Below are 24665 nucleotides of genomic sequence, written 5' to 3'. Positions count from 1 at the left end.
TTTTTAAAAAATGAAAATTTCAAACAAATTCAAAAAAAACCTCTAAAAACCAAAATTTCCAACTTTTTTTTTTTTTTTTTTTTTTTTTTTTGCATTTTGTGACATTGCAACCACAAACGTTTTGTGTTTATTGGGATTTTATGTGACAGACAACAAAAAGTATTAAGTCTGTCTGTCAGTGCAATTTAAATGAATGTATTCAGCAAATGCTGTGCAAATGAAACACCAATTCATTAGATTTTTACATGTAGAAAATGTTATTTGTTCACTTCATAATTATACTCTACTTTGTTTGATAGTAAATTTCATACAATCCCAGTATTAAATTTGTCGCTGTAATGTGGAGAAAATCTAAAAAAGACCAAGGCTTATAAACACTCTCGCAAACGACTGTATTTCCCATGCTTGTCTTCAACCTGTTTGGAGTGTGAGGGACGTCTGCTTTTATTTTCTTTCTTCTTTGATGCTTTGAATCTTTTCACTCAGTTTATCCCCCTGCCGGGCTGCCTGCGTTGCATTTGCATTTGAGCAGCCAGTGAAAGGCCTGGAGAAGTGTTGGAGTTTAACTAGCCAAAATGGGGAAAGCAAGTAGGAATAAGGGGTTGGTCTAGCCTAAATAGAGAAAAAACAAAACAAAAAAAAAACACTTACTGCTAGGGAGGCAAAATGGGTGGGGGTCAAATTGAGTTAGGGACTGTTGCTGTAGGAATTAACATATCCTGTTACCCCTTTACTTACACTAGTAATAATCTAGAGGTAAACTGGGGGAAGGGAATTTCTGGGAGTTTGATGTGACTGAAGTTGCATGAAATTAGTGAGCACGTCAGTTTCTTCCATCTTGCATGCACAAAACAAACTATGATTTTTTTTTTCTCCCGTTTCTCTTGTTCCGTGTCGTGCTCATTGTGTCACCCAGGATCCTTAGTGCGTAGTCTGTTCCCCTCTCCTTTGTTGTGCACAGGTAACCCTAACGACCAGGACGAGAGCCGCAGCGGCATCCTCCGGCCGTACCCCGTGCGTGATAATGCTCTACCCTGTGGTCTGAACAATGCAGCCACTTCCACTGCAGAGAGCGGGCAGCAGACGCTTGCAGAGCCCCAAGTCTCTCCAGAGGACCCTCTGGGACCGCTGCCCGAAAACTGGGAGATGGCCTACACCGAGAACGGGGAACTGTACTTCATAGAGTATGTATCCACATCTTGAACGGTTTAAAAGTTGTGTCTGTTGAACGCAGCCTTGGCAGTGCCTGAGTAAGTCTTTCTCTTTTTAGCCTCTGCTGTATGTGTTTCTACTCTGTTTTATTTCCACTTTTGCTGCTTTTGTTGGCCTATTGGCCTGTCTTTCACAATTATTTGGTTTGTCGGCTTGCCCAGCCCCCTGGGTGCAACTGCTTTCCTGTTAATCCCTGCATGTCCCGATCTCAAAAGGAGATCACATCCTGATTACCTGACTACCTCCACCTCTCTGTCCTCTGCAGCACGGCAAAGACTCTCCACCAGGACATGGCTGTGTGTTTTCAGAGCTTGTATGTGCATTTCTGCTATCACTAAATTGCAATTTGCTTTCACCTAGCAGTAGAGACAAAAAAAAAAAAAAATCAGGCTGTTTATGGTTTCCTTGCCTGTGTCCCCAATGTTCTTTCGTGTTTGCAGCAGGCGGCGTCTGTCTTCTGCAAACTTGCTGACATATTTTCTTTTTTGTCTAATTTTTATTGATGTGTTCAGGTGCCCCTGCTGTGCTTTGATATGACAGATTGTTTGCTTGCTGCTGAATTATTGTGTTGTTTTGTTTATTTCCTCTCAGCCACAACACAAAGACCACATCCTGGCTGGATCCTCGGTGTAGAGACAAAGCCCCCCGGCCTCTGGAAGAGTGTGATGATGATGGTAAGTCTCCAGACATTATTTAGAGCGTTACATTGTATATGCACAGTTCTGTGTAGTGGTTTAAAGACGTTATGGGCTCTCAGTTGTAGGTCTCTTCTTGTGTTTTGAGTGATGCCATTGTTGATTTCTAATAATGTTTTCGAGCTTTGATTTGGTTTCTTTTGCAACATTTCATGTGTTGGGAATGTGCCATAGATTTCTCATGAGGCTACTGTCATTGGAACTGACATATTCCTTCATAACAATAAAGAAGTGCTTTATGAAATCCAAATGACACTTGAGTTATGTGCAGTGTTGTGAAATTGCACCATCAAGTGGTGAAATAAAAAGGAAACACATCACTTCTTTAGATTGCCAAAAGGCTGCTGTAAAATTTCAGGTTAACCCATTTCTAAGGGTCTCCTGTTCCCCTGTTTTTCTTTCTCTGGATTGTCACCTCATTCCTTATTTGCTCTCGATTCCTCCATTCCTAACCAACTTTTTTTCTTCCATGCATATTTTTTTCTATTCCTCATTTTATTTTCACCTGTGTTTCATCCTGCTTTCAATATTGGAGAAGAAGGGATACATACGGAAGACCTGGAGAGTGATCTAGGTACGGTTTTATGATTTTGTGTTTAAACTGTAACATATTACACAGGATTTCTTTTCCTTATTCAGGTAGATAAAACAGAAAAATCGCAGTCATTAAAACTCGTCTTTTTTGTAATCTTTTATTCCCTTATGTATTTTTGTTCTTCGAGACATTGTTGTGACGTATAATCTTCACACAAAAAACACATTTGTGTTTGATTGATTTATTTCTTTGTTGTATTAATACGTGTTGTAATAAATCTTTTCATATAAATGAAAAACCTACTTTAGTCACCCTAAATAGTGCCACAATTGTAAGGAAATGTATTAGTGGGTTGAACATCTGCTTAGAGGTTGCACTTATGGAAAAACTGCAAATTTTTTTGCATATTCTGCTACTGATTGTTGTTTGGTGGTGAATATGGATGTTTGAAGAAACAGAGCTCATTGACAAATGACCAGATTATGCATTGAACAAGTATTACCATCACTAGAAGACAACAGTTGTGTACAGTGTCCTCATGCACAGTCAAGTTTAGTTTGTGATTTAATTTGACAAAGAAAACCATTTTCCAATTCAAGGGAACACAACTGGTTGCATCGAGTCATTGACTTGAAGTATTCACTCCTCCTGGACAACCATGTAGTGACAGTGGAGAGGATAAATTCCACTTTAATAGAAAGAAACTTCCAGCAGAACCTGGCTTGGTACGATCAGCCATCTGCTACAACCAACTGGTGGTTTGAGAAGACAAAGCAGAATGTGCAAAAAAAAAAAAACAGAAAAACTACCACAGGACTACTTATGTTAATGAAAAGTAAAAAGTTACTAGCAGGAGAGGGAGAACATTTAGCTGTTGGCAGCATTGTCTCAGTTAATGGCTCCTTCCAGGACGGTGTTACGGCTAAACGGAACATCATACCAGGTGTAGAAAGTCACAAGTCATCTAATGTGGTCGTGTTGGTTAGTCTTGTGCAAACGGCGTGCTCAATCTGACCCCAGGAGTGTTCAGCATGGTGGAAGTCAGGACTGCAGGCAGACCGTTCCATCCTCCCCACTCCCAAATTCTGGAGGATCTTTGAGATAAATACTGACCTGTAGGGGCAGCCATTGGGATCTTAAAATATTTAGTTCAGTTACTGAGAATAAAGCCAATGATTGCCACTGATTACAGAATCTCATCCTGATATTTATCTGCATTGACATTTTCAACGTTGACAACTTGTCTTATTGTAAGGGAGGGAGATTCCACCCCACACATCACACTGCTTCAACCAAAAGCTGTGTGGCTTTGAGAGAAAGTATTTCACAATTTTTTGTTTATTTTTATTTTTTTAAGGATGCAACACACATGCTCAAACCTGCTACTTAAAGTACAAAGGGATATACCTCTCAATTGTGGCATCATTTGAATTAAACATGTCTTGTACCGGTATATAATTTGACATCAAGAACCATTTTTACTACCAAGAAAAAGTCAAGAAAACACAAATTTCCTTACTTCGTGTGCTAAGTTTATGTATTATTTTGAATCACCTGGTGTGGCCACAGATACAATAGATATAAGTATGGTGCATACCAGGGGTAAACTTGAACAGCTGGTCAGAACAATGTGCTCTAACGAGGAAGACTGAGGGAAAAAATGTGAATAAGTTAACCTTTAAAGAAATTTCAGGGTCAGAGGTTTACATATGTTTATAATTTGAATGAATGTTAGCTTGATGTTGGACTTTTGATGACTGATTTGAACAAATATTCTTTCAGCAGAATCTTAAAACAACACAACACTGAAGTTGTTAAAAAATAAATTAATAATTAGTTTAACTCATTCTGGTTTTGATTAAAACCACAGAGTCAAATATTGTACAAGTGGGCTCAAACATTTTCCCACATCCTCACTATTTTTTGGTTTTATGTTCCTTGGAAAGACGCACCTCAATTGTTAAAAATACTAAGTAGCTACTGGGAAATTCCAGCTGAACATCTCATACAGCTTTTAAGCATAGTTTAAAAAGTCACATCAAAAATGAAGGATGCTCACCCTGAAGTAAAGCAAATCTTCTATAGTTTGTCTAGCTCTTTATTTGTTCTGCAATGTTCATGCCTATGTAAAATACCTTTTTTTATCTCTCTGTTTTTTGTAAAATTTTGGCTATAACTATTGTAGCCATAAAGAACATAATGGTCCTTAAACAAATGGGGTGTATTTAACTGAACTAATAAAAGTAAAACATGGATCCATTAAAAGTTGTATGAGTTCTTGGCGTCCAATCTGTTCTTGCTGTGATCTCATAAAATGCAGTAGTAGTAAAATGGTTGTAGAGTAATTTGTTGTTATTGGTTGTAATTTTGAGGACATATTTTGGACTATTTCAACTTCGATTAAAAAAAAAAAACATGTTCTGACAAACTATGCTGGAAGCAGAAAAAAAGACAAATAAAGATCACTCTAAACCAACCACTGGTCTTATCTCATCTGTGCTAATGACTGAGAAAGGAGTGTTTATGTCTAATGCTGTGTGCTCTCTGTATTCCAGAGCTGCCTCCAGGATGGGAGAGAATAGATGACCCGGTGTATGGAGTGTATTATGTGGAGTAAGTTAATCACCTCATTAACACATCACTTCATAAATACAAACGTGGGTTCTGTCACTTTTAAAGTCCTCTTGCAAATCCGGTCATTCTTTTCCATAAAAACATACTGGTGAAGCTTTTTTTCCTTTTTTTTTTTTTTTTCCTGACATTACAGGTACAATTATGTTTTATATCACTGTGATTTCTTTCTTTATCCTATGTTTGTCTTCCAAAGCCATATAAACAGGAAGACCCAGTATGAGAACCCAGTGTTGGAGGCGCGGCGTCAAAAAATCCTGGAACAGCAGCAACCGCCGCAGCCTCCAGAAGGTGAGCGGTATATCCGAGGTTCGTTTCCTGCCCATTTCTTTCTTTCTTCATGTCTGTCAGTGTCATGTCCTTCTTGTTCGTCTGGTGTTTGCCAGGAGTTGGGCCAGAATTTATTATTCCTCATTGTTCTGTTTTTTTTTTGTTTGTTTGTTTGTTTGTTTTTTCTTTTTTTTTGTTGTTGTTGCTTTTAACCTGTTCTCTCCAAATAATAATAATAATAAAAAAATAATAAGGTTTTCCAAATTTTGCTACTTGTGGTTTTACCAAAATTAAGCTGGCCCAAGTCCTAGTGTTGTCTTTAAAGTTCAGGTTTTAATTTATGTGTTTTTTAGCCATAAATACCATTTTGTATTTGATCATCATAGTATCACATCATTATAAACAAAGGGGGGATGTTCACTTTTTCTCTGTTGTTGTAAAACTGTGATGTTTGAACTGAATACTACTCGTACTTATAATTCTAGTGAATGTAATTTTAGTGTATGTCTGTGTAAAATACCTTTTTTTATCTCTCCAATTTTTGTAAAATTTTGGTTATAATGAAAGTAATTATTGTATGTAAATTAGAGTATTACCAAAAAGGTCACTAATTTCAATAATTGGATTCAAAAAGAGACATTTGTGATTTTTGTTTTTGCTTATTTTGATGATAATGGCTTATAGAATTAAATGTGATGAAAAATGTAGATAAACAGAAATGGGACCCTGGGTGTTGTAGTGGACATGGCCGCTTTGGGTTCAATTCCCAACCTGAGATCTTTTCTCTTTGGTAAATGCCAATAAAGCCACTAGTGCCACAAAGAAATTTTAAAAAAATAAATAAGAACAAAACTTCATTTGTTTAATTCAAAAGTGGCCGCCTACTGAAAGTACATCCATTTACTCTACAGGACGTGCATTCATTACGCTGTCAGGTCTCCTAGTGTATGAATTCCTGCATCAGTGAGGTGTGGGATGGAGGCTGTTAGCCTGTGATTCTGCTGAGTTGTTGAAGAAACTCGGGTTGCTTTACCAGCAGCACTCAGCTCATCTGCACTGTGGATTCTGGTGACTCTCATCTGCTTCTGGATCATGATACTTAGTTTCTCTCTACTCAGTTTTTACTTTTGTCAAGATTTGGCAGGTGCCACGTCCTGCTGGGAAAATTAATCAGCATGAAGTTGTCTTGCATTTCTTGTTAACAGCTGTGCTGACTTTGGACTTATTAAAGCACGTTGGACCAACAACACCACGTACCGTGATTCCCAAAGCACTGCTGACTGTTGAAACGTTCCCTGTTACTGTGAGATCAAATGCAACATTTACATCCATCTAAAAAGAGGACTTTGTGATGTTTACATTTTTCAGAAAAAATTGAGCTGTAAGCCATAATCATCAAAATTAATCAGTTAAGCACTTGAAATAATTCTACGTGTAACGAACCTATCCAAGTTTCACTTTTTGAAATAGTTACTTGAATAAATGGATACATGCAGAGTTTGCTTTAAGCTCTGTGTTTATTGTGTGCTGTTTATGTGTGTTCATGTTACATATAAATAAATTCAGCACGCGTACGGTAAGTATGGGATTAAAGTGGGAATGACCGATGTGTGTGCAGAGTGGATAGAGGAACACTCATCAGCAGCAGCTCCACTGGCAAGCTATGCTCCAAACCACCTGGAGACCTACAGGGACCCACAAGTCCCACCAGCTCTACCTCCTGGCCCGGTTGGAGTTAAGAGTGAGTCTCACTTGTAGATATTTCTACTTGATTTTACTAATGTGGCATGTGTGACAGGTTACTTTTTATAGTGCTACTTGGTTTTGTCCAGCAAATGAAATTATATATCCTGGCAGTAGAATATTTTACATATTTTTTTTTTCTTTAATCGGATTTTGAATCATCGTATATGCTTATTTGTTTTATTGCTGTTTTATTATATTTATTTATATTTATACTTTTTTTTTCTTAATTTATCTTAATTTCACCATTCTTATCAGGATATATGTATATTATGGCTTTTCTTCAGTCCTTTAAACCAACATCACTACTACACTTTTCCATACATTTATGTTTTTCCACTCATAATTAATCATAACTTCCTTCTTCCTCCATATTGTAGTCAATTTCCATTGTCTTTCATAAATACTTTGTGCTCCCTATGTAATTTATTGTTGATTATATGCAGTTGTGTGCTCTCTGAACCCAGAGTTTATGAGTTGTTGTTTGCTTTCTCCAGGAGGGAAACCTTTCTTCACCAGAAATCCTGCAGAGCTGAAAGGAACCTTCATCAATACCAAGCTGAAGAAAAGCCGCCGTGGATTCGGCTTCACGGTAGTTGGAGGTGACGAGCCTGATGAGTTCCTGCAGATCAAAAGTCTGGTCCTGGACGGGCCTGCAGCTGTGGATGGCAAAATGGAGACAGGTGTAGTACACAGCCTTCATCAAAAGAGGGCACTGCTTTCATTCAGAAACCCACAAAGGTGTTTTTGAACAACTTACCTTTGAAATGTCACTACTGTGTAACTAATAACAAACAGTAACAAATGAGTTTTTACTGGCCAATAGAAACATTGCTGAAGATACCGTCTTCCTTTTTGCAGGTGACGTGATCGTCAGTGTGAATGACACCATCGTGCTGGGCTACACTCATGCACAGGTGGTGAAGATTTTCCAGTCCATCCCTATCGGCTCAATGGTGGACCTATCCTTATGCCGTGGCTATCCGCTGCCGTTTGACCCCGATGACCCCAACACCAGCCTAGTGACATCTGTGGCGATTTTGGACAAAGAGCCGATCATTGTCAATGGACAAGAGACTTTTGACGCACCCACCAACCAGGCCGGACCCATCAATGGAATGCGAGAGCCACGGCCGCACAGCCCCCTGGCCGAGGTAGCCTCCAATGGTTCACACGGCTACTCCAGTGATGTGGTCACCCTGGCTTCAGCCATTGCCACCCAGCCAGAACTGATCACCATCCACATGGAGAAGGGAGACAAAGGGTTTGGGTTCACCATCGCTGACAGTCTGACGGGAGGTGGACAGAGGGTCAAGCAGATCGTGGACTATCCTCGGTGCCGTGGCCTGAAAGAGGGGGACATCCTGATGGAGGTCAGCAAGAGAAATGTCCAGAATATGAGCCACAACCAAGTGGTGGATCTGCTCAGCAAATGTCCGAGAGGCAGCGAAGTCACCATGTTAGTGCAAAGAGGTACGTGTGACATCTCAGTGTATGAAGATGATGAATGTCTGCAGGAAGTGAAGTTTTGACATGACATGCCGCGAGATGAAGTGCACAAGAGAACATAGCTTAATCTGCTGAATAGACAACTGTCTGAATAGTTGGCAAGTAGAGAGTGACACAATGAAATGGAGAAGAGAGAGAAAGAGAGTGGGCTGCAGGATGAAAACGCTCAGACTGGATAGGATGGGAGGGGGAAAGGTACAGAGGTGGGGGTACAGGAGTGTGAGAAAGAGTGGGAGGATGGATGAATGATGGGGAGAAAATTGCTGCGCATTAGGTCAGAGGCTCGTAGATCACTGGTAAATGTTTGTCACCTTAAACTGCCCCTGCAATAGTTGGATGTGTTTCACATGTTTCCACACCTAATCACTACCTGACATGAAGTAGAGTGGATCAAGCTTTGTCTTCGTTTGTGGATTAATGTGCTTTCCACATAATGGTTCATGTTATATTCACTGTTGAAATCACGTATAACAGTGTCTTACAAAAGTAAAGAGAGAAAATCTTCAGGCTTTGAGCCACATCTCAAAAGTTTTTCAGCTTCAATAACAGCAAAAGGTGGTTCTGAAAAAAGCATTGACTCAAGGGATGAATACAGGATTCATGCTCCACTTTTCAGACTTTTCAGACTTTTATTTGTAAAACAAACAAAAAAGCCTCCCTATTTTCTTTTTTCTACTTAACAATTATGCACTATTGTTTGTTCACGGGTCGCTTAGAATCCTAGTAAAATGTGTTAAAGTTGTGCCCCTAACGTGAGAACGTGAAAACATTCAAGAGGTAAGGCACTTTAACGTATGGAGCTTTCGGAAAGGCCTTCATTTCCAGGCTTATAAATAGACTCCGAGTTTCTACAAACTGTACTTCTTGCCTGTTCAATCAGTACACTTGTTCATCTCTAGAAGATGTCAAAAAAGAAAAAAAAACATGAGCTAAAGAATAAAGTATTCAAACAGACACAAGCATGCAAGGTTCCTCAGATTCCTCTACCTTAAATTTCTAACCACGTGATTGCTGTATTGAAGGCAGCTTGGGATATGCACCACACATCAATTATGAGATCTAATGAGTTGACCTTGTGCACTGCTGCTGGAATAACTGCTGTATTGTGTTAAATGTCAGCATCATTACGAACCTCTGTGTGTGGGTGTGTGTGAAGGAGAGAGAAGACGAATAGTACAGAAGCAAGCTCTGAGGGCAAAAGCACAGAGAGGGAATAAATGAGAGGATAAATGGGTTGGAGGCTCCAGAAGTCACCGGAGCTGGCAGGGTGACTGGCAGGTTCGTAGATCATATCTGCTGGCTTTAACACCAACCTGTAATAACTGTGTGTTCAGGTGAGTGACTAGGTGATGAGGGGTGGAGACACTGCTATTTCCAAGTGTTTGTTTGGATGCTTTCAATTTCAAATATAAGAAATAAGCAACTAATCTGGCAGGGCATTTTGTGCAAATTTTCAGTGACATTTGTTGTGGGTTTTTCCAGAAATGTTTAATTTCCAACCTATCCATGTGTACTTTGTCTATAAATTATAGATCAAACTGCAACTTGTAGACAAAGTTATTGGATTGAAGGATTGAACTGATGGGATTGCTAATGCTAATTCCATCAGTTCTGGTCTGTGTAATACTAATGACAGAAAAACTGCAGAGCCATAAAGACCAAAACAGATTGTGAAAGCAGTTGATTATCAGTTAGTAAGGTGCTGTAATTATCAGGCAAAAATTTTGCTAGTGTCCACAATAATAAACAGTGGAGAGTTTTCAGTTTCATTGGGATATTTTTTTTGCATACATGCCATTTTCCTCTTAGCTTAATTACTTTACAGATATAAGTAACTCTGAATAAGTCCTGTTACACTATTGTGTCCTTGCTTATGCCTTTGTATTTCAGTAATGTGCAGAACTACTCAGTTCAAAGTAATTCACACTCCTGCAATGCCTTCTGCCACATCTGATTATGAATAGATCTGAAGCCAAAGCAGGCTGCCTTTTCCCTTTTTTTTTTTTTTTTTTTTTTTTGTAATGTAGCACAAGTGTTGCGTCTGAGATGCCGTGGAACATATGCACAACATATGCAAAAGTTGCTCAGCAGGCACAGCAACGATCTCTCATTGTGTAATTTAGATGCTTTGTCTATAGATTCACTCACCTCATCATGCTGAATACCAGAAGTACATGATAGGGCATTCAGATATGTTTCCATATTAATTTCCTTCACTATAACTTGACAACTCTAGGAAACCAATTTACAAAATAAACTTTATTTCTTCATGTTTAGACCTACATAAAATGTGTTTTCTGATACACTTAATATACATGATGAGACAGCAGCTTTACATATGTAGTAACAGTAAATTGCATGAACAGAAAAATAATTGTAAATAATACATTTATCATAGAAGAAACTTCTGCTGTATTTAATGAAACTCTCTGAAAGCTCCTGCCAATGAGATTTCTGGTTGACTTTACGGTTGAGGATTCATCTGTGAGTTTATTCTCACTCCAGAGCTGGTGTGTTGGTCAACTGTAGCTAAAAACAGAGTTGTAAGAGGAGTGCATGGGAATAAGAGGAGCAGGGATCATGCTTTGAAGGAGTGGAGGGGGAGGATTAGAGAAGAGAGAGGGTGAGATTTGCTGAGCAGAGCGGGAAGTTCACCAAAGGGAAGCGTGTATGAGAGGATTGGTTTCGGAGATGTACAGGAGACAGATAGCAGGGGGAGAAAGAGGAGGAGGAGGAATAAGGTAGGCTTCATCGAGAGAAGAAAAAGCCCTAATCTGTTTATCAGCAATTCATCAATCTCTGCTGTCTGACTCAGAGTGAGCAGACTCAGCTTTTAAGAGGAAAAAAGACTACAAAATGCAAGTTTTTTTTTTTTTTTTTTTTTTTTTTAGGTGACAGCTGTCTATACAAAATATGAGGTACACATGCTACTACAGCTCTACTTGGTGAGGAGATGCTTAAAACCTGAACTTCATATAAGTTAAAGAATTTTTTTTCAAAGATTCACAGCAGATTAAAAACATCCTCTGTGATTCATTTCTGTCTATCCTTGTCACTTTGACGGCATCATTCTAAACTGAACTTTGTAACTTTATACAAATAGAGCAGGAGCTGAACATTATTCTGCAAAAAAAAAAAGACTAACTGATATAGATCATGGAACGATAAAGGAACAGGGATGCCTGAATGTTTTGCAATCATGTCTGGGTAGCTGTGTTTAAAAAAACCCCAAAACAAACAGTCAGTTAAAAAGTTAAGTATTAAGAACTCAGCCATATAACTCAAAAATAGAAATGAAATGCCGATCGATCTTACGTTATAGTGTGTAGATCAGTTTCAGCTGGCTGCTGATGGGGTTTCGTCACAAGAACTGCATCCTACATCCTTTTAAAAAGACAACTTCTAGTTTTTAATGAATAGCTACAATGGGGAATATGTTGTCAGTCTAAAAAATTATTTACCTCTGATGAAAAAAGAAAAACATAACAAAAGGAGAACGGATACATTTTATATAATGCAAGGGTGATATTTGTAAAAACAAATTAAGGCACCTACCTTCAGAAAAAATAGATCAAAAAATATTACTGGTACTTTTAATGTCATTCAAAGTAATTATTCCATGTAAAAATAGCTAAAATCTACATTTTAGCCAGAGCTACTGTGAAAGATCGAGGTTGCAGACCCCCGCCCCAGGTCATTATGCCCTGAAGGGGTCGCCCGATTGCCTGTATCAATAATCTACTATTTGTTTCTGTTTTAAGCTTTAATCACAGTCTATAAATTCTGTCTCACATCTTTCACACAGTAGTAGTTTTAGACACCAGAAGTTATGTTCACTTTTCTGGATTAACTTCACCAGATTGTACCTTAACAAATCAATGACATTTAATTAGGCTAATGTGTAGCCTAATTACACATTAGGCTGACTTCTTTTGAAAGATAAACACTTTTCAAAATGCTGATCTATTTAAAATTCGTTTTATATATATATATATATATATATATATATATATATATATATATATATATATATATATATCATTGAATATATCTTTAGAAATTATTTAATTGCAGAAAATGCAAATCTGCACCAGTGGATAGATTTTTATTCCAATTATTTTTTTTCTCCATTAAAAATATAATGATTAATTATGAGTAGTTTCTTTTTATTAAATAATTGTTTCATCACCTACAACATTAAAGATTGCATCAAGTGTTCTCACCCACTTAGGCGCTTCCCTGTAAAGGAGGGCAGGCCAGCTATAACTCCTCCATCTTGCCTTTCTGTCGTTGTTGCTATGACAATCTTGCAGAGTGCTTCTGTCCCCAGAGAAAAGAAGAAAAAGAGGAGAGAAAATAAAAAAGCAAAAGGAAGGGGAATAAAATCAAGAGGAAATGAATGTGGAGGAATGAACTGTTACGACAGCTTAACAAGACCAAATAATTTAGAGCAGATGAATGGAAAGGACAGCAGGATACTGGGACAATCTTGTATGGAGAGCAAGGACAATGGTTGACGGGCTTTATTTAATAAACCAAATCATTACTCACTTTTTTTGTGTTCTCTAACAAAATTGATAGAAAACCTGGAGGAAGGACTATTCACTCAATCCGTGTGGGCTCAGCTTGGAGTCACCAAGGCCACAGCCTCAGTAGCTCAGAGAAGTAAGGTCCATTCAAGCTGCTGCAGATTCACTTTGAAAAGGATGAAAGAATGATAAACCTGCGTACATCGTTTGTGCCCACTCAACAACATCTATATGTTGCTTGGCCTGAATATTTAACGTTTTTGCCACTTATGAATGAAAATAAAAAAACTTGTTTTTTAGAGATAAGAAAAAACAATCAATTAATGTCATCTTTTTCTGACATTACTTGAAAGATGGTAATAAATTCCTGGAAAAAAAGCATTATAAAAATAAACCTTACTCTATGCTACATCAAAAGCATTGACAAAACAATTATATGCTGCATATGCTATAATTCCTTAGTGTTTCAGACACACCTCCCTACTATTTTACGAATAACATTTTCATTCTGTGAAATAAAGAGGATCCTCCTCTGCCATTGGCATGAATGCAGATATTTTTTGTAGTTTTTCTCCCCACCTTTACAACAAATAGATCCGCACAGCATCGGTCTCTAAACAATCGTTGTTTTACGCATTTGCCTTGTCAGGTTTGTGAATACTTTGGTTAAAAAGCCTTTATGCAAGTGTCCAGTTTTCTGTTTTTGTTGGTATTTTGTTTAGTATCTTAGGCTGCAGAACTGCTTGACGTTACATTTCTCATTCTAATAGAACCAGCATGAGTTGCTCAATAGTTTAAACTCCAGTTATTATCCACAATATTCCTCAAAAAATATTTCCATTGCAGGATGTGTTTGTGTTTGTTTGTACTTGCATTTTCAAAGTGCAGTTCACGCCACACTGTTCAACTCCCCGTGTAAACCTGCAAAAACCTGCAATCTTTTATTTCGGTGTTGTAATCTTGCAATTATTTTTTTTGTTTGTTTTTTACTTTTCAAAGTTTATCAGTGTCCAGAAAAAAAAATGTTGTCAGTTGTCTATAATAATCAATATTTGCATTGACAAAGGAAGTATGGATGAATTAGAATATGATATACTTAGTCTCCCTTCAAAATAAGACATTTTATTCTAGTAATTCAGAAAAGTATCTACACCTACTATCTAAAGTACTTCATAGCCATAATTAAAAGAGTTTAAACACCTAGACATGCGACATAAAGCAAGACAAATTTTCTAAATCATGACATCTTTTGGTTACTACTAAGTCTCCATAATAAGTTCTTCTGTTAGGCCCTGTTCCGCATCTTAGTGGTCCCAACAATTGTCAAGGTTTCTGTAGCTAGGCAACAAAGATAGGTGACAGCTGAACCTACATTCAAAACTTATATTTACAGCTTGATTGACATTAAATTCAGCCCCTAAAGCATGAACCCGCTCTGTTTCTTCACCACTGTTAGATTTGGATCATGTCTAAGAATCCCAGCATCTCTTCTGCAATACTGAATTTTAGAAACCCAGGAAGTTAAAATGTAGAACATCATCTTCATTTTTTAGGAAACAGATAGGGAATAAAACTATTTACTTCACCGTAATGTACTCCGTAGTCAGCAAGGGCTGTGTTGGATTACGTAGCAACAATCATTTTGACAAGTGCGTTATTTAAAACATCCCTACGGTTATCTCTACAAAAACAAACAAGCCTAAAAAGGCATATCTCTGCAGTAAATGTTCCTGTACACACCAGTATAAAGGCATACCAAAGTTTAAAAATCTTACAGTTTCAAAATTACAAACTTTTTAAATACCGTGAGGGATGAATGCCGGATCAAAAGACCGGAGCTGATAGCTAACGGGTTGTAGGTGTGAGGGAAGAGAGCAGAAGGCAGGCTGAGTAGAAAAAGAAATAAAATCGCACAGGGGACAAGGGAAAATAAACAGGGTAACTAGGAAAATGAATCTAATACTAAGATGTAATAAGCAGATACTGTATAAGGAATATAATTAAACTAGAGTGGTTAAGAGAGTAAAACGGAAACGAGGCTTATCTAATCAAAGAATGAGACTAAGGAAATCGAAGACAGTGATCAAAACTAGAATCCATCCCAAACCAACTCCAGACCTGACGATATCTGGTCTTTGCTGTATGTTAAACAAAATGTTTTTGTTTGCACAGTATAATTTTTAACAAGAGTTAGCTAATGTGTTGCTATGTTTTAAATAAAAGCAGTTAGAATATGTTATATATGTTTTGTTTAATATTTTGGTGTACATATGACATAGTAAAACTATTATTTTTACTTTAAATTATCATGTGAGAATCTTATGCTACATGCTAATGCAATATACAATATTTTTGACTCATTCTGATCCTCCCTGGAGCTGCTGGCCCCAAATTTTACTGGGGGAAATTTTTTAAAAAAAAAAAAAAAAAAAGATCCCAAGTTTGTGTGGAGAAGACTCCAACCATTTCTCCTGTGGTGATTTTTTTATGTTCCACCCCTGATCAATGCACCATGATTCCTTACCTGTGTTCTGACAAAATCAGATCTTTGATAAGATTTTTTTTTTATGTGAGCAGCTGCAACATAGTCAAATACTGTAGTTTTATTGAACTGTTGGACTGTTATTTGTTCATGCATAAAAAAGACTTGCCGATGTCACAAATCTATTGCATAAATCAGTTCATGGCGGCTTCTTCAGAGCTGAATGAAGTAGCATGATGCAGTTCTTGGATTTATCTTTCTGAGCTTCAGGGCTCACAAATGATTTAGTCAGCTGATTCATGGCTGACTAAACCAATATCATGGTTTATTTAGCTCAATCACAGAGAAAAACTAATGCTGCTACAGCTGATTATTGTGGATAAACATGCTGGCAGAATTTTTGTTTACAGTTGTTATTGATTTATTTAATAAGGCGATCTGTGGAAATACAGAAGAATTAACTGCTGATAAAGAAAGCTTTTTTTTCTCAACTTTATGTTCACAAACAACACCTCACTGGTCTGACTGTTAACTTCCTGCTTGAGCCATTTCTTCTTCTTTTGACTTGACTGTTGTGATCTTTAGGTTTTCTTCTTCAACAATATATTTGCCTTGTAGGAGTGTCTTTTACTTTGACCTTTCACTTTGTCAAGTGTAGAATGCATGGGTCACATAACCAGTCGTTGTTATAGGAAACAATTACATTGACATGACATTTGACCCAGTGATGGACGTCCTTCCTGTGTCAGCCGCACCCACAAGCACATCTGCATAAATTTTGGCCTGTGAAAAGAAAAAAAAAAAAAAGCTTTAAGCCTCTGCTCAGTGGGCGAGATGATCCATTTGGTCCAGTAAGAGGCACACCATAATCTGAGAGATGGAGAGAACGTGCAACAGAAAAAAAAAGATGGCAATAAATTATGAATTGAGTGGAGAGGGGCTTTGCAGCAACAGAGAGTTTTAACATTTAATGATTTTTTTGCCAATGCAGCAGAAGGAGCCTGGGATGGATGTTTGCGTGATGTGTAGTGATGTCAATGGTAGATTCCCTCTACACTCGGTGTACACCATCAGGGGAAAGAAAATCTGCAACTACTTCTTTATAGCAAACATGAAGACAAAGCAGGATGCACTATATGAAAGGTCTACAGTTAATATTAAAACGATGTTCTATTTATACCCCTCCCCCCCGCTCAACAAAACAAAACTACCTGATCACCTTGGAAACGGCAAGCCCTCTTCCCTATCCCGTCTCATGTCGTTCATGCATTCATTTGTCTATTTTTGTCTCCATGTTCTGTGCCAAGAAAAAAGCTTGATGTAGAGTCGCCTTGGGAAAAGATGAAAGAGTCATGTGTGGGTTAAAAAGCCAGGTTATATTTCAGTAGACCTAATATTTGAGGTAGAAGATGCTTTACCTTAAATAATGAGAGATATTTGGAAAGGTTAAATGGCATGTGTGTTATTCCCTACAATGATATGCTGCTTGTCATCTCCCCTGACATCTGGCTGAGAGCATTAATATTTTATAGGCACAAATGAGGTTGATCTTCTTGGTTACTCTTTACAGTATGTTGTAGGAGCGAGATGGAGAGAGAGAGATAAAGGCACAGCGAGGCACGGTGCACAGTAGAAGAGAAGGGGGGAGGGAGCAGCGAGGAGAGGGGCGCAGAAGGAGAAGATCAGCTTCTCAATGTAAGCCCTGAGCAAAGCAGTGGAGTTGGGAGTGGAGGAAGCAGCAGCTCTGGAGAAACTCAGAAGATGCACACAGACATGTTTTCCCTTTTTATGTTGCTTCTTCAGTGCAAGAAAGAGTTGAGACTCCACCAGGAGAAGTGGTGTGAGAGCGACCTGTAGCTGCTCCTGCTGCATCGGCCAGCCTGTGTAACGCAATCAGATTGGTGACGCTCCTCTGTTAGCACGGCTGGGAGCGCGGACTGGAGCGGGATACAGAAAAAGGGGGCGGAGATCACTTAGATCAGCGAGCAGCCCAGCGCAGTGTGTTGCTCAGTTAGAGAGAGGAGAGGAGGCAGAACGGGGAGGAGGAGCAGGCCAGTTGCCTTCTAGTCTGCAGCACGAACCTGAAGGTTCATCCATTTGTCCTGAGGAGGATCTGACCAGAAGGGACTGAGGAAGAGCACCGCAGGTCATTAATGCTCTCCCTGTCTTTGTGTCGATGTTTTGCAGGCGTGGTGCCAGCCAAGAGAAGCCCAAAGCTGGTGGTGAGTACTGTCTTCAACTCTCCTCTTTGTGTGCATATCACTGCACGCTCCTCACTGAAACAAGTGCTATTTTAAGAACAGAAGGCGCAGACTTGTGAGATGTGACTGAGATCTTAAGCTTCAGAAATCTACGCCTCTTCTTCATTACCTGCCAAGCTTTGTGCCGAGCTTTGTGTGATCCTTATTTTTTAATCTCTGATCTTGTTTCTGTCACTTTTCTTTGTTTCATATCCTCTTTACTTTGTCTTAGCATCCCACCCTTCCTGAAATGCTGCCGCTCTGTGACTGATTGAGCGTAGCGTAGCCTGGGCAGAGTAGTGTAACTGTGACCAGCTGTTGAGGAGGGCAGACAGCCACAGCTCAGAGAAAGAGGCAACAAGAGAAGATTGGGATAAAAAGGGAAGAGAGTAAGGAAGGGAAACACAGCTGTGAGTCACCCAGATCACCCACAGTTACAGAGGGAACACTGACAGAGAGAAAGAGGAGAAACAATGTCATTCTCGAAAATTGTGGTTTGCAAAAAAAAGGCGGTGAAGAAAATCTGAGAAAGAATCAGCAAGGCAATTCTTCAAGGGGAATTGTCAATTTCACCTTTAATTTAAGGACATTTCTTTCATTACCATGTGACCACTAAAAAACACTTATTTTAAACAAAATCAGTGGTGACACAATTAAAGTGATAGTGACAATTTAAGAATTTGTGCAATGAATTCTGTTAAAGTTGATCAGAGTTTGTAGCAGCTAATTGTCAATCTATAAATTTCTGTTTTCCTAGAGTACAAATAAGACGTGGAATAAAGCCACATGGCCACTAGACTGCATGAGGGGTCTTATTTATTTTAAAACTACGCAGTGACCAGGATGGTAAAAGAGATTAAAAAATATGTAATAGAACTGAATGGTATAGTGGAGTAACCAAGACTTCTTTTCAACTTTCTAGTGATATGCATTAGCCAGAAGTGAAGTTATAGGAATGATGCCACAAAAAAATGTGTTTCTCTCCTACTATAACAAACGTCAACATGCGGTGTATCCTCAAAGCTGCTGGGACTTTAAAATAAATAATTTTCTTTGGTGACACAAGACGAAGCTCTTTAAGGTGGTTTCTGTCACACAAACAATAAATATGCTGAAGACCATCTGATTCCCACGTATGGTGGATAATCAATGAAACTGTGGGCCTGTTGGGGCCTTTTTGAAGTGCAGAACAGTATGAACTCTTTAAAATACCAGGGCATTAATGAAATGGATTTTGGTGCATATTACCATTAAACAGAAACATGAGCGGTTTATGTTTAATGGATCTGTCAGCAGTGAAATGGACCAAACATTTAGTCAAATAAATGTCAGTGTGGTTCACCTGACTCAAAATCAGCCTTCTTACATGTCTATCCCAGTCCTAAGCTGAACTGAAGAGAACGCTAGACAATGTAGATACTGTGCAAACGGGAATGCTTAAAGAGCCCCATTTGACTATGTGCTAACCTTCTGAAATATTATAAATCAAGGCTAAGCAAGTGTGTCAATATCTGTGTCACCAGAAACAATGACTGAAAGTTGTATTCTTTATTTAATGTGTGTGTCAGATTGTGTCCGTGCCTATAGAAGAAGTCAGGGACAAGTTCATTTCTCTCCAACTGAGACAGAAGAAACACTCTCCCTTAACTGACATTCAAAGCATCCATCTGACCTGACTGGATATTAGGATTAGGATTAGTTTGGTATCCATCAGGGATATGGAAGTTACCTTTTCAGGTCACATGGTGTTGCAGTCTGAGAAGGGGGCTAGACTCTGTTTGGGGGTCGAGTGCCAACAGTGGCCATGGCTGAGTGTCACTCCAGATTAGTGTCTGTCTAGGGAAAAGCCAGATTTCTCCCCTGTGTTATGTCAGTGAAATGTCACGCTGCATGTGACTTTCCATTTGCCAGGAACATCCTCTTTGCCTTCAGTCCAGAACCTGCGTAGATGCTTGCAGTAAACTCCCATATGCAGGAGAGACTCTCTGCTACGCCGCCTCATTATCAAGTCTCCCGTGATTGAATGAAAAGTCAATTTTGTGTGGCTGTTGTCCTCATTATGAAGCATTATGGGAATTTGACCCTTCGTCTCATAAAGTGTGATGAGTGGAATAACTTATCCACTATTTCAAGCCCCATCTTATTAGTTACAATAAATAAAGAGTGATTCTGTTGTCAGAGCTGCCCCCATTTCACTGTCATAATCACATTTTCTGAGTAGGACTTATTGCTATATGTCTGGAAAGTGTTTTTTAGGCCAGGTCAACAAATATTAACACAGTAATCTGTACATACTCCAGTTTCTGTGGAGGATAAACACATGGAAAAAAAGGGACGCTTGTAAAAAAAAAAACAAAAAAAAAACTTTTAAAGCATAGCAGTGACACTGAGTAAATTCTGCATCTTGGTTGCTTTTCTGTACTGGAGATGGAAGAAAAATGTTATCTTCTGCAATAAAGAGAAATGAAATTCAGAGAAAAGCAACATCTCTTTCACTTTATTTCAACCTGTCTTTGTCCTGCATCCATGGAAACCATGCCATCCCTCCTTTTACCTCAGTAGACATTTTTAGTGAGAAATGTTCTGCAGCAATATCTAAAAAAGATGACCTTGAACAGTCTTCCTTTCTCTCTCTGTCCTCTGTTTTCACTCCTGTCTTCGATTTGTTTACTTTTTTCTCCTCTTTCTCCCCTATTTCTTAATCTTATGCCTATAAGTTCACCCCCCTCCTTCCATCCCTGGTTCTTTTACACTCAAAGACGTCTCTCTTTTTTTTCCCCCATCCATCCAGCACCAGTTGGAGAGAAAGGACAGTCAGAGCAGCTCCCAGCACAGCGTGTGCAGCCATCGCAGCGCCCACACCGACTCTCCTAGCCACCCACCCTCTGCCATGCCCAGTGAGGCGGTGGTCCCAACTCCAGCAGCTCCCACACAGCCTCTGCCGGTCTTGCCCCCCCAGGACCCCGCAGATGGCACTCTCACCCTCCAGAAGAAGCCAGACCCTTTCAAGATCTGGGCCCAGTCCAGGAGCATGTATGAAAGTCGACGTGAGTACATTTCTTTGGTCCTGTTGGAGGCATGATAAATCTTCCATGAAGGTTTCTTCTTAAAAGCAACCACACATTGCTGTGTGGTCTAACGAGTTTGAGTCAAAAATCTACAAGAAAACTTATCTGAAAGGTTTCAGGCATGTGCGTGTCGCATATTAGGACTTTTTTGTGCTTGCTTCAAGCTTTTGCTCATCGTCACATCCGATTCTGTGACAAAAGCAGCCTCGAGGGAGAAGTGTCCTTGGGAGCAAGCTAGTCAAAAGGCTTGTAATGTGTTTTAATTTGCCACATATACACACACCGTCAATACCTTCCTCTTCAAAATCTGACATGCAAATCTTTTAAATGAAAGGTCACAAATTCAAAGGTGGACGCACATGATGTTGGAAGATAAAACATAATCTTGTCAGACGAAGCAAAAGAGATTGTCTCATGCATTGAAAAGTTTAGTCAGATGGCAAACTAAAAAAAAAAACCCACAATTGATACCTCAGATTACAGCTATAAAGCTCTTTTATATCCCGTCTAGTCCATAGCTTGTTCCTGCAATATTCATGGAGAAACACTGAAATTGTGATGAGAAGGAGAGTCTGTGTGATCTAAATCATTCAGACCTTCACCCACTGTGGGTGATATGTCAGAAAAGTATGCAGTGCTATAAAGTCTCAAATCCTGTTTCATGTCGCAACAAAAAGCCATTATGTAATCAGAGTGGGATGATGTGCGCGGCAAGTTTGTTGTTGGCTTGTCGAATTACTGTTCTTGGCCAGATGCGCTAGTTGTGCACCAGCCGCATGTTGCAGAGTTCCTTAATAAGAATGTCAGCAAGAAGAAACTAGGACTGCTGCTAATTAAATATTAACTGGGTCTTGAGAGGGTTGCTTTAAGCTGCAGATGATTGGTGTATATGTTTGATAACCTCTGAAGAAGCTACAGCCCCTTTTTTGATTCAGCAGGGGAGCAAGAGGAGACACAATGAAACAAGAAAGAGGGAAAACAGAATTACTAACAGCCCTAGATTTCCTGACTCCATTTTCATGCTGTTCGTCCCGCCCCATCCCAGCCAACACTGCTCGAGTTCGTCAGCAGATGCATTTGTGCATCCACTGTATGCACTTGAAAAGCACTGTTGCAGTGAAGGAGAGTGTGATGGAAGGGTGAATCCTAAGAGCAGAAAGAGAAAGCCGCTTGGCTTCTTTTTGGCGTTTCTCATGAAAAGAAAATGATTAACATGGTCAGTAGGGACAAACAGATACAAGTGTTGGCCTTTTTTTTTACAGAATCATTTTAATTCTGCCATAGTGTGCAGTTTGTTTGCGTCAAAACCAGCATAAGGTTATGTCACAGCATTTCAATCACTGTATGAACTTTGACTAGACCATTCCAAGCTTTCTTTTTTCTGATGAAATTAGAGGTGGACCTGCTGTTATGATTTCCATTGGTGTCCTGTTGCATCTTAAACACTAATGTGTGTCAAAAAAAGCAAAAACTGACGAAAGTTGTAAGGGCAAGTGGAGCAAACCCTCAGGATTTTAGATGTGTCCCTGCTCCTATACTAAAAGATTAATTAATTAATTATTTTCTCAGTAAGGTTGCACGGTCAACATCAGTCTGGGATCTTTCTTCAAAGAGTTTGCTTGTTCCTGCTGTGTATCTCCCTGTGTAAGAGTGCTTTCCCTCCTGCTGCTCCAGCCTTCTCCTCTAGTCCGAAGACCTGACTGCCAGGCTAATTGATTTCGCTTAGTGCCCCTTTGTTGTGAGTGTTTGTCCTGTGTTGTGTATTTTGTGTCCAATGACAGATTGGTGACCTGTCCAAGGCATACCCCACCTCTTTTCACTTCTCAACCAAGAAGCTGCCTTAGTTCTGACCCATGGAAATGGAAAAGCGATGGCTTCTCATAAAGAAACCAAGAGAAAGTCCAGCTACTTCTCTCTTTAAAATATATACACAAAGCTTTGATCACTACTCCTCACAGGTGGACTGAGGGTTAATTAGAACCCCAGCAGTGACTTTAATCCAAACTAACCACTAACCATGAAGGCGAGGGACTCGGGTTCACTGCGAGCCTCGAGAGGCAGCCGTGCTGACAGCAGGCGGTGCATTAAAGGAGGCCTTGTGCCTCCTGTGCATGCTGGCCCTGTGGGCTGAACAGACTGACACTGAACTGCCTGCGTCCTCCTCCACAGTCTGCTTACTCTGTGGCAAGATGCGAACGTGTGGGACACTGCACATGTTTGAGTAAGATGTAAAGCAGAGAAGACACAGAAATGGAAGAAAAAAAATCAATCTGTGCAGTTCAGATTTGTGTTGTAAATACAAATTAATAGTACATCTCCTTCAGGTGAGTTTTTAGGTTTTCATTGAGGTCATCTTGAACAGAACATGCACAAGACGATAGAAGCAACCAATCACAAACCATAATGTTACTAAACTGACCAATGAGTTCTTAAATAGAATTAGGTATGTTTTGACTTTCAATAAAATAATTTATTTGGTGTAAAACAAATGGCCAACAATGGTTCATTTGCAAAAAGCTTTCTAAATTACATGTGAGAATAGAAGAGATAAAATAAAAGTCAGAATGAAAACCTAAAACTTAAATAATGTTCAAATTAGTAATAATAATAAAAAAAATATGAAGAAATTGACAATACTGTGAAAATGTTGAGAAGTAGACACAGATCAAACGTATAGAAGCTCTTAACCAGACTGTGTATTTTCTATGTAAAAAAAAAAAAAAAAGGGTTGAAGGGAGTTAGTTGAGACTCCTTTAATGGCTTCCTCCAGGAAGGAAAGGACTAAAAACAAAAAGTACTGTGCCTGTTGTACTCTCTATAAGAAAGTAAGGCAAAGAAAAAGCACAAATGTATGTTGGATATTTCCATGACAGTGCCTTTGCAAAAAGGAGAAAAGGATAAGACACAATGAACAATGATGCACTGGTTGAAGTTAGCAAACATGTTAACTTCTAGGTTTGTAATGGATCAATAAGGAGACATCTCACTGATTCTTTTATGTATGTTTCAGTGCCAGATTGCCAGGAGCAAGACATTTTCCTGTGGCGAAAGGATACTGGTTTTGGCTTCCGCATTTTGGGAGGAAATGAGCCTGGGGAACCTGTAAGTGTCTCTTCACCTTTAAATCTCATTATTTACTGTAAATGCTTACAAATTAATAGAGAAGTGTGTAGATAAATGCTTACATCAAGTAACAATACTTTTCTGAATGCTCCTCAGTTTGAGGCTGCTTGCTTCATTAGTTCCCCCCCCCCCCCTGTCTTTTCAGTTCTGTCTGCCTTTACACCAGAATAGCACAAAGTCTTAACAAATTACTCCCACTCCCTACTGGAGCTGTTGCTCTCTAGAGAACCTTACAGACAGCTTGTTAGGAGAAGCAAAGGCCGTATCCTCCGATCCTTGTGCTGTTGTGCATCATATATTTGTCTTGAAAGGGAAAGCAAGTTGAAGAATGACAGAAAGCTTGCAATTGGATAAAGTAAAGTGGTAGAAAGTTTCAAGCCTGCCTCACATGAAGTTGGTTTGTTGATTGGTCCACAAACACTTCACAAACAGAAAGTCTGCTTTGATATGATGGGCCAGACCAGAGCAGTCTGGGCTCAGTCGGCAGATTGGTATATCCTAGGCCGAGGAGGTTAGCATGTAGAGTTAAGCAGTACTTTGCAGGGAGGGCATAAGTGGAAGCTCTGCAATACTGAATCCAAAGAAAATTCTCCTTTCACTCATAAACACAGTGAAATAATGCAACTAA

The 24665-nt window shown here is 39.1% G+C and overlaps 1 protein-coding gene across 1 annotated transcript in view; it reads left to right on the top strand.

The window, feature by feature from the left end:
• Positions 1-24665, top strand: part of LOC106956426 (membrane-associated guanylate kinase, WW and PDZ domain-containing protein 1-like) — a gene marked incomplete at its 5' end in the record, with an annotated part of 80021 nt that overhangs the window by 44208 nt on the left and 11148 nt on the right. The window contains 12 exons of the mRNA XM_015047257.1: positions 917-1184; positions 1478-1525; positions 1804-1886; positions 2443-2481; positions 4998-5055; positions 5270-5382; positions 6962-7084; positions 7584-7769; positions 7948-8559; positions 17794-17828; positions 20638-20893; positions 23925-24016. Of these exons, the coding sequence (XP_014902743.1) occupies positions 917-1184; positions 1478-1525; positions 1804-1886; positions 2443-2481; positions 4998-5055; positions 5270-5382; positions 6962-7084; positions 7584-7769; positions 7948-8559; positions 17794-17828; positions 20638-20893; positions 23925-24016 (1913 nt within the window). The remainder of the gene's footprint in view (positions 1-916; positions 1185-1477; positions 1526-1803; positions 1887-2442; positions 2482-4997; positions 5056-5269; positions 5383-6961; positions 7085-7583; positions 7770-7947; positions 8560-17793; positions 17829-20637; positions 20894-23924; positions 24017-24665) is intronic.

The sequence above is a fragment of the Poecilia latipinna genome, unplaced genomic scaffold (assembly GCF_001443285.1).
Source record: "Poecilia latipinna isolate Pla-1442-1.1 unplaced genomic scaffold, P_latipinna-1.0 Scaffold816, whole genome shotgun sequence".
NCBI classification, from domain to species: domain Eukaryota; kingdom Metazoa; phylum Chordata; class Actinopteri; order Cyprinodontiformes; family Poeciliidae; genus Poecilia; species Poecilia latipinna.
The sequence above is the reverse complement of the archived record's forward strand: the minus strand, read 5'-3'. Positions and strand labels throughout refer to the sequence as shown.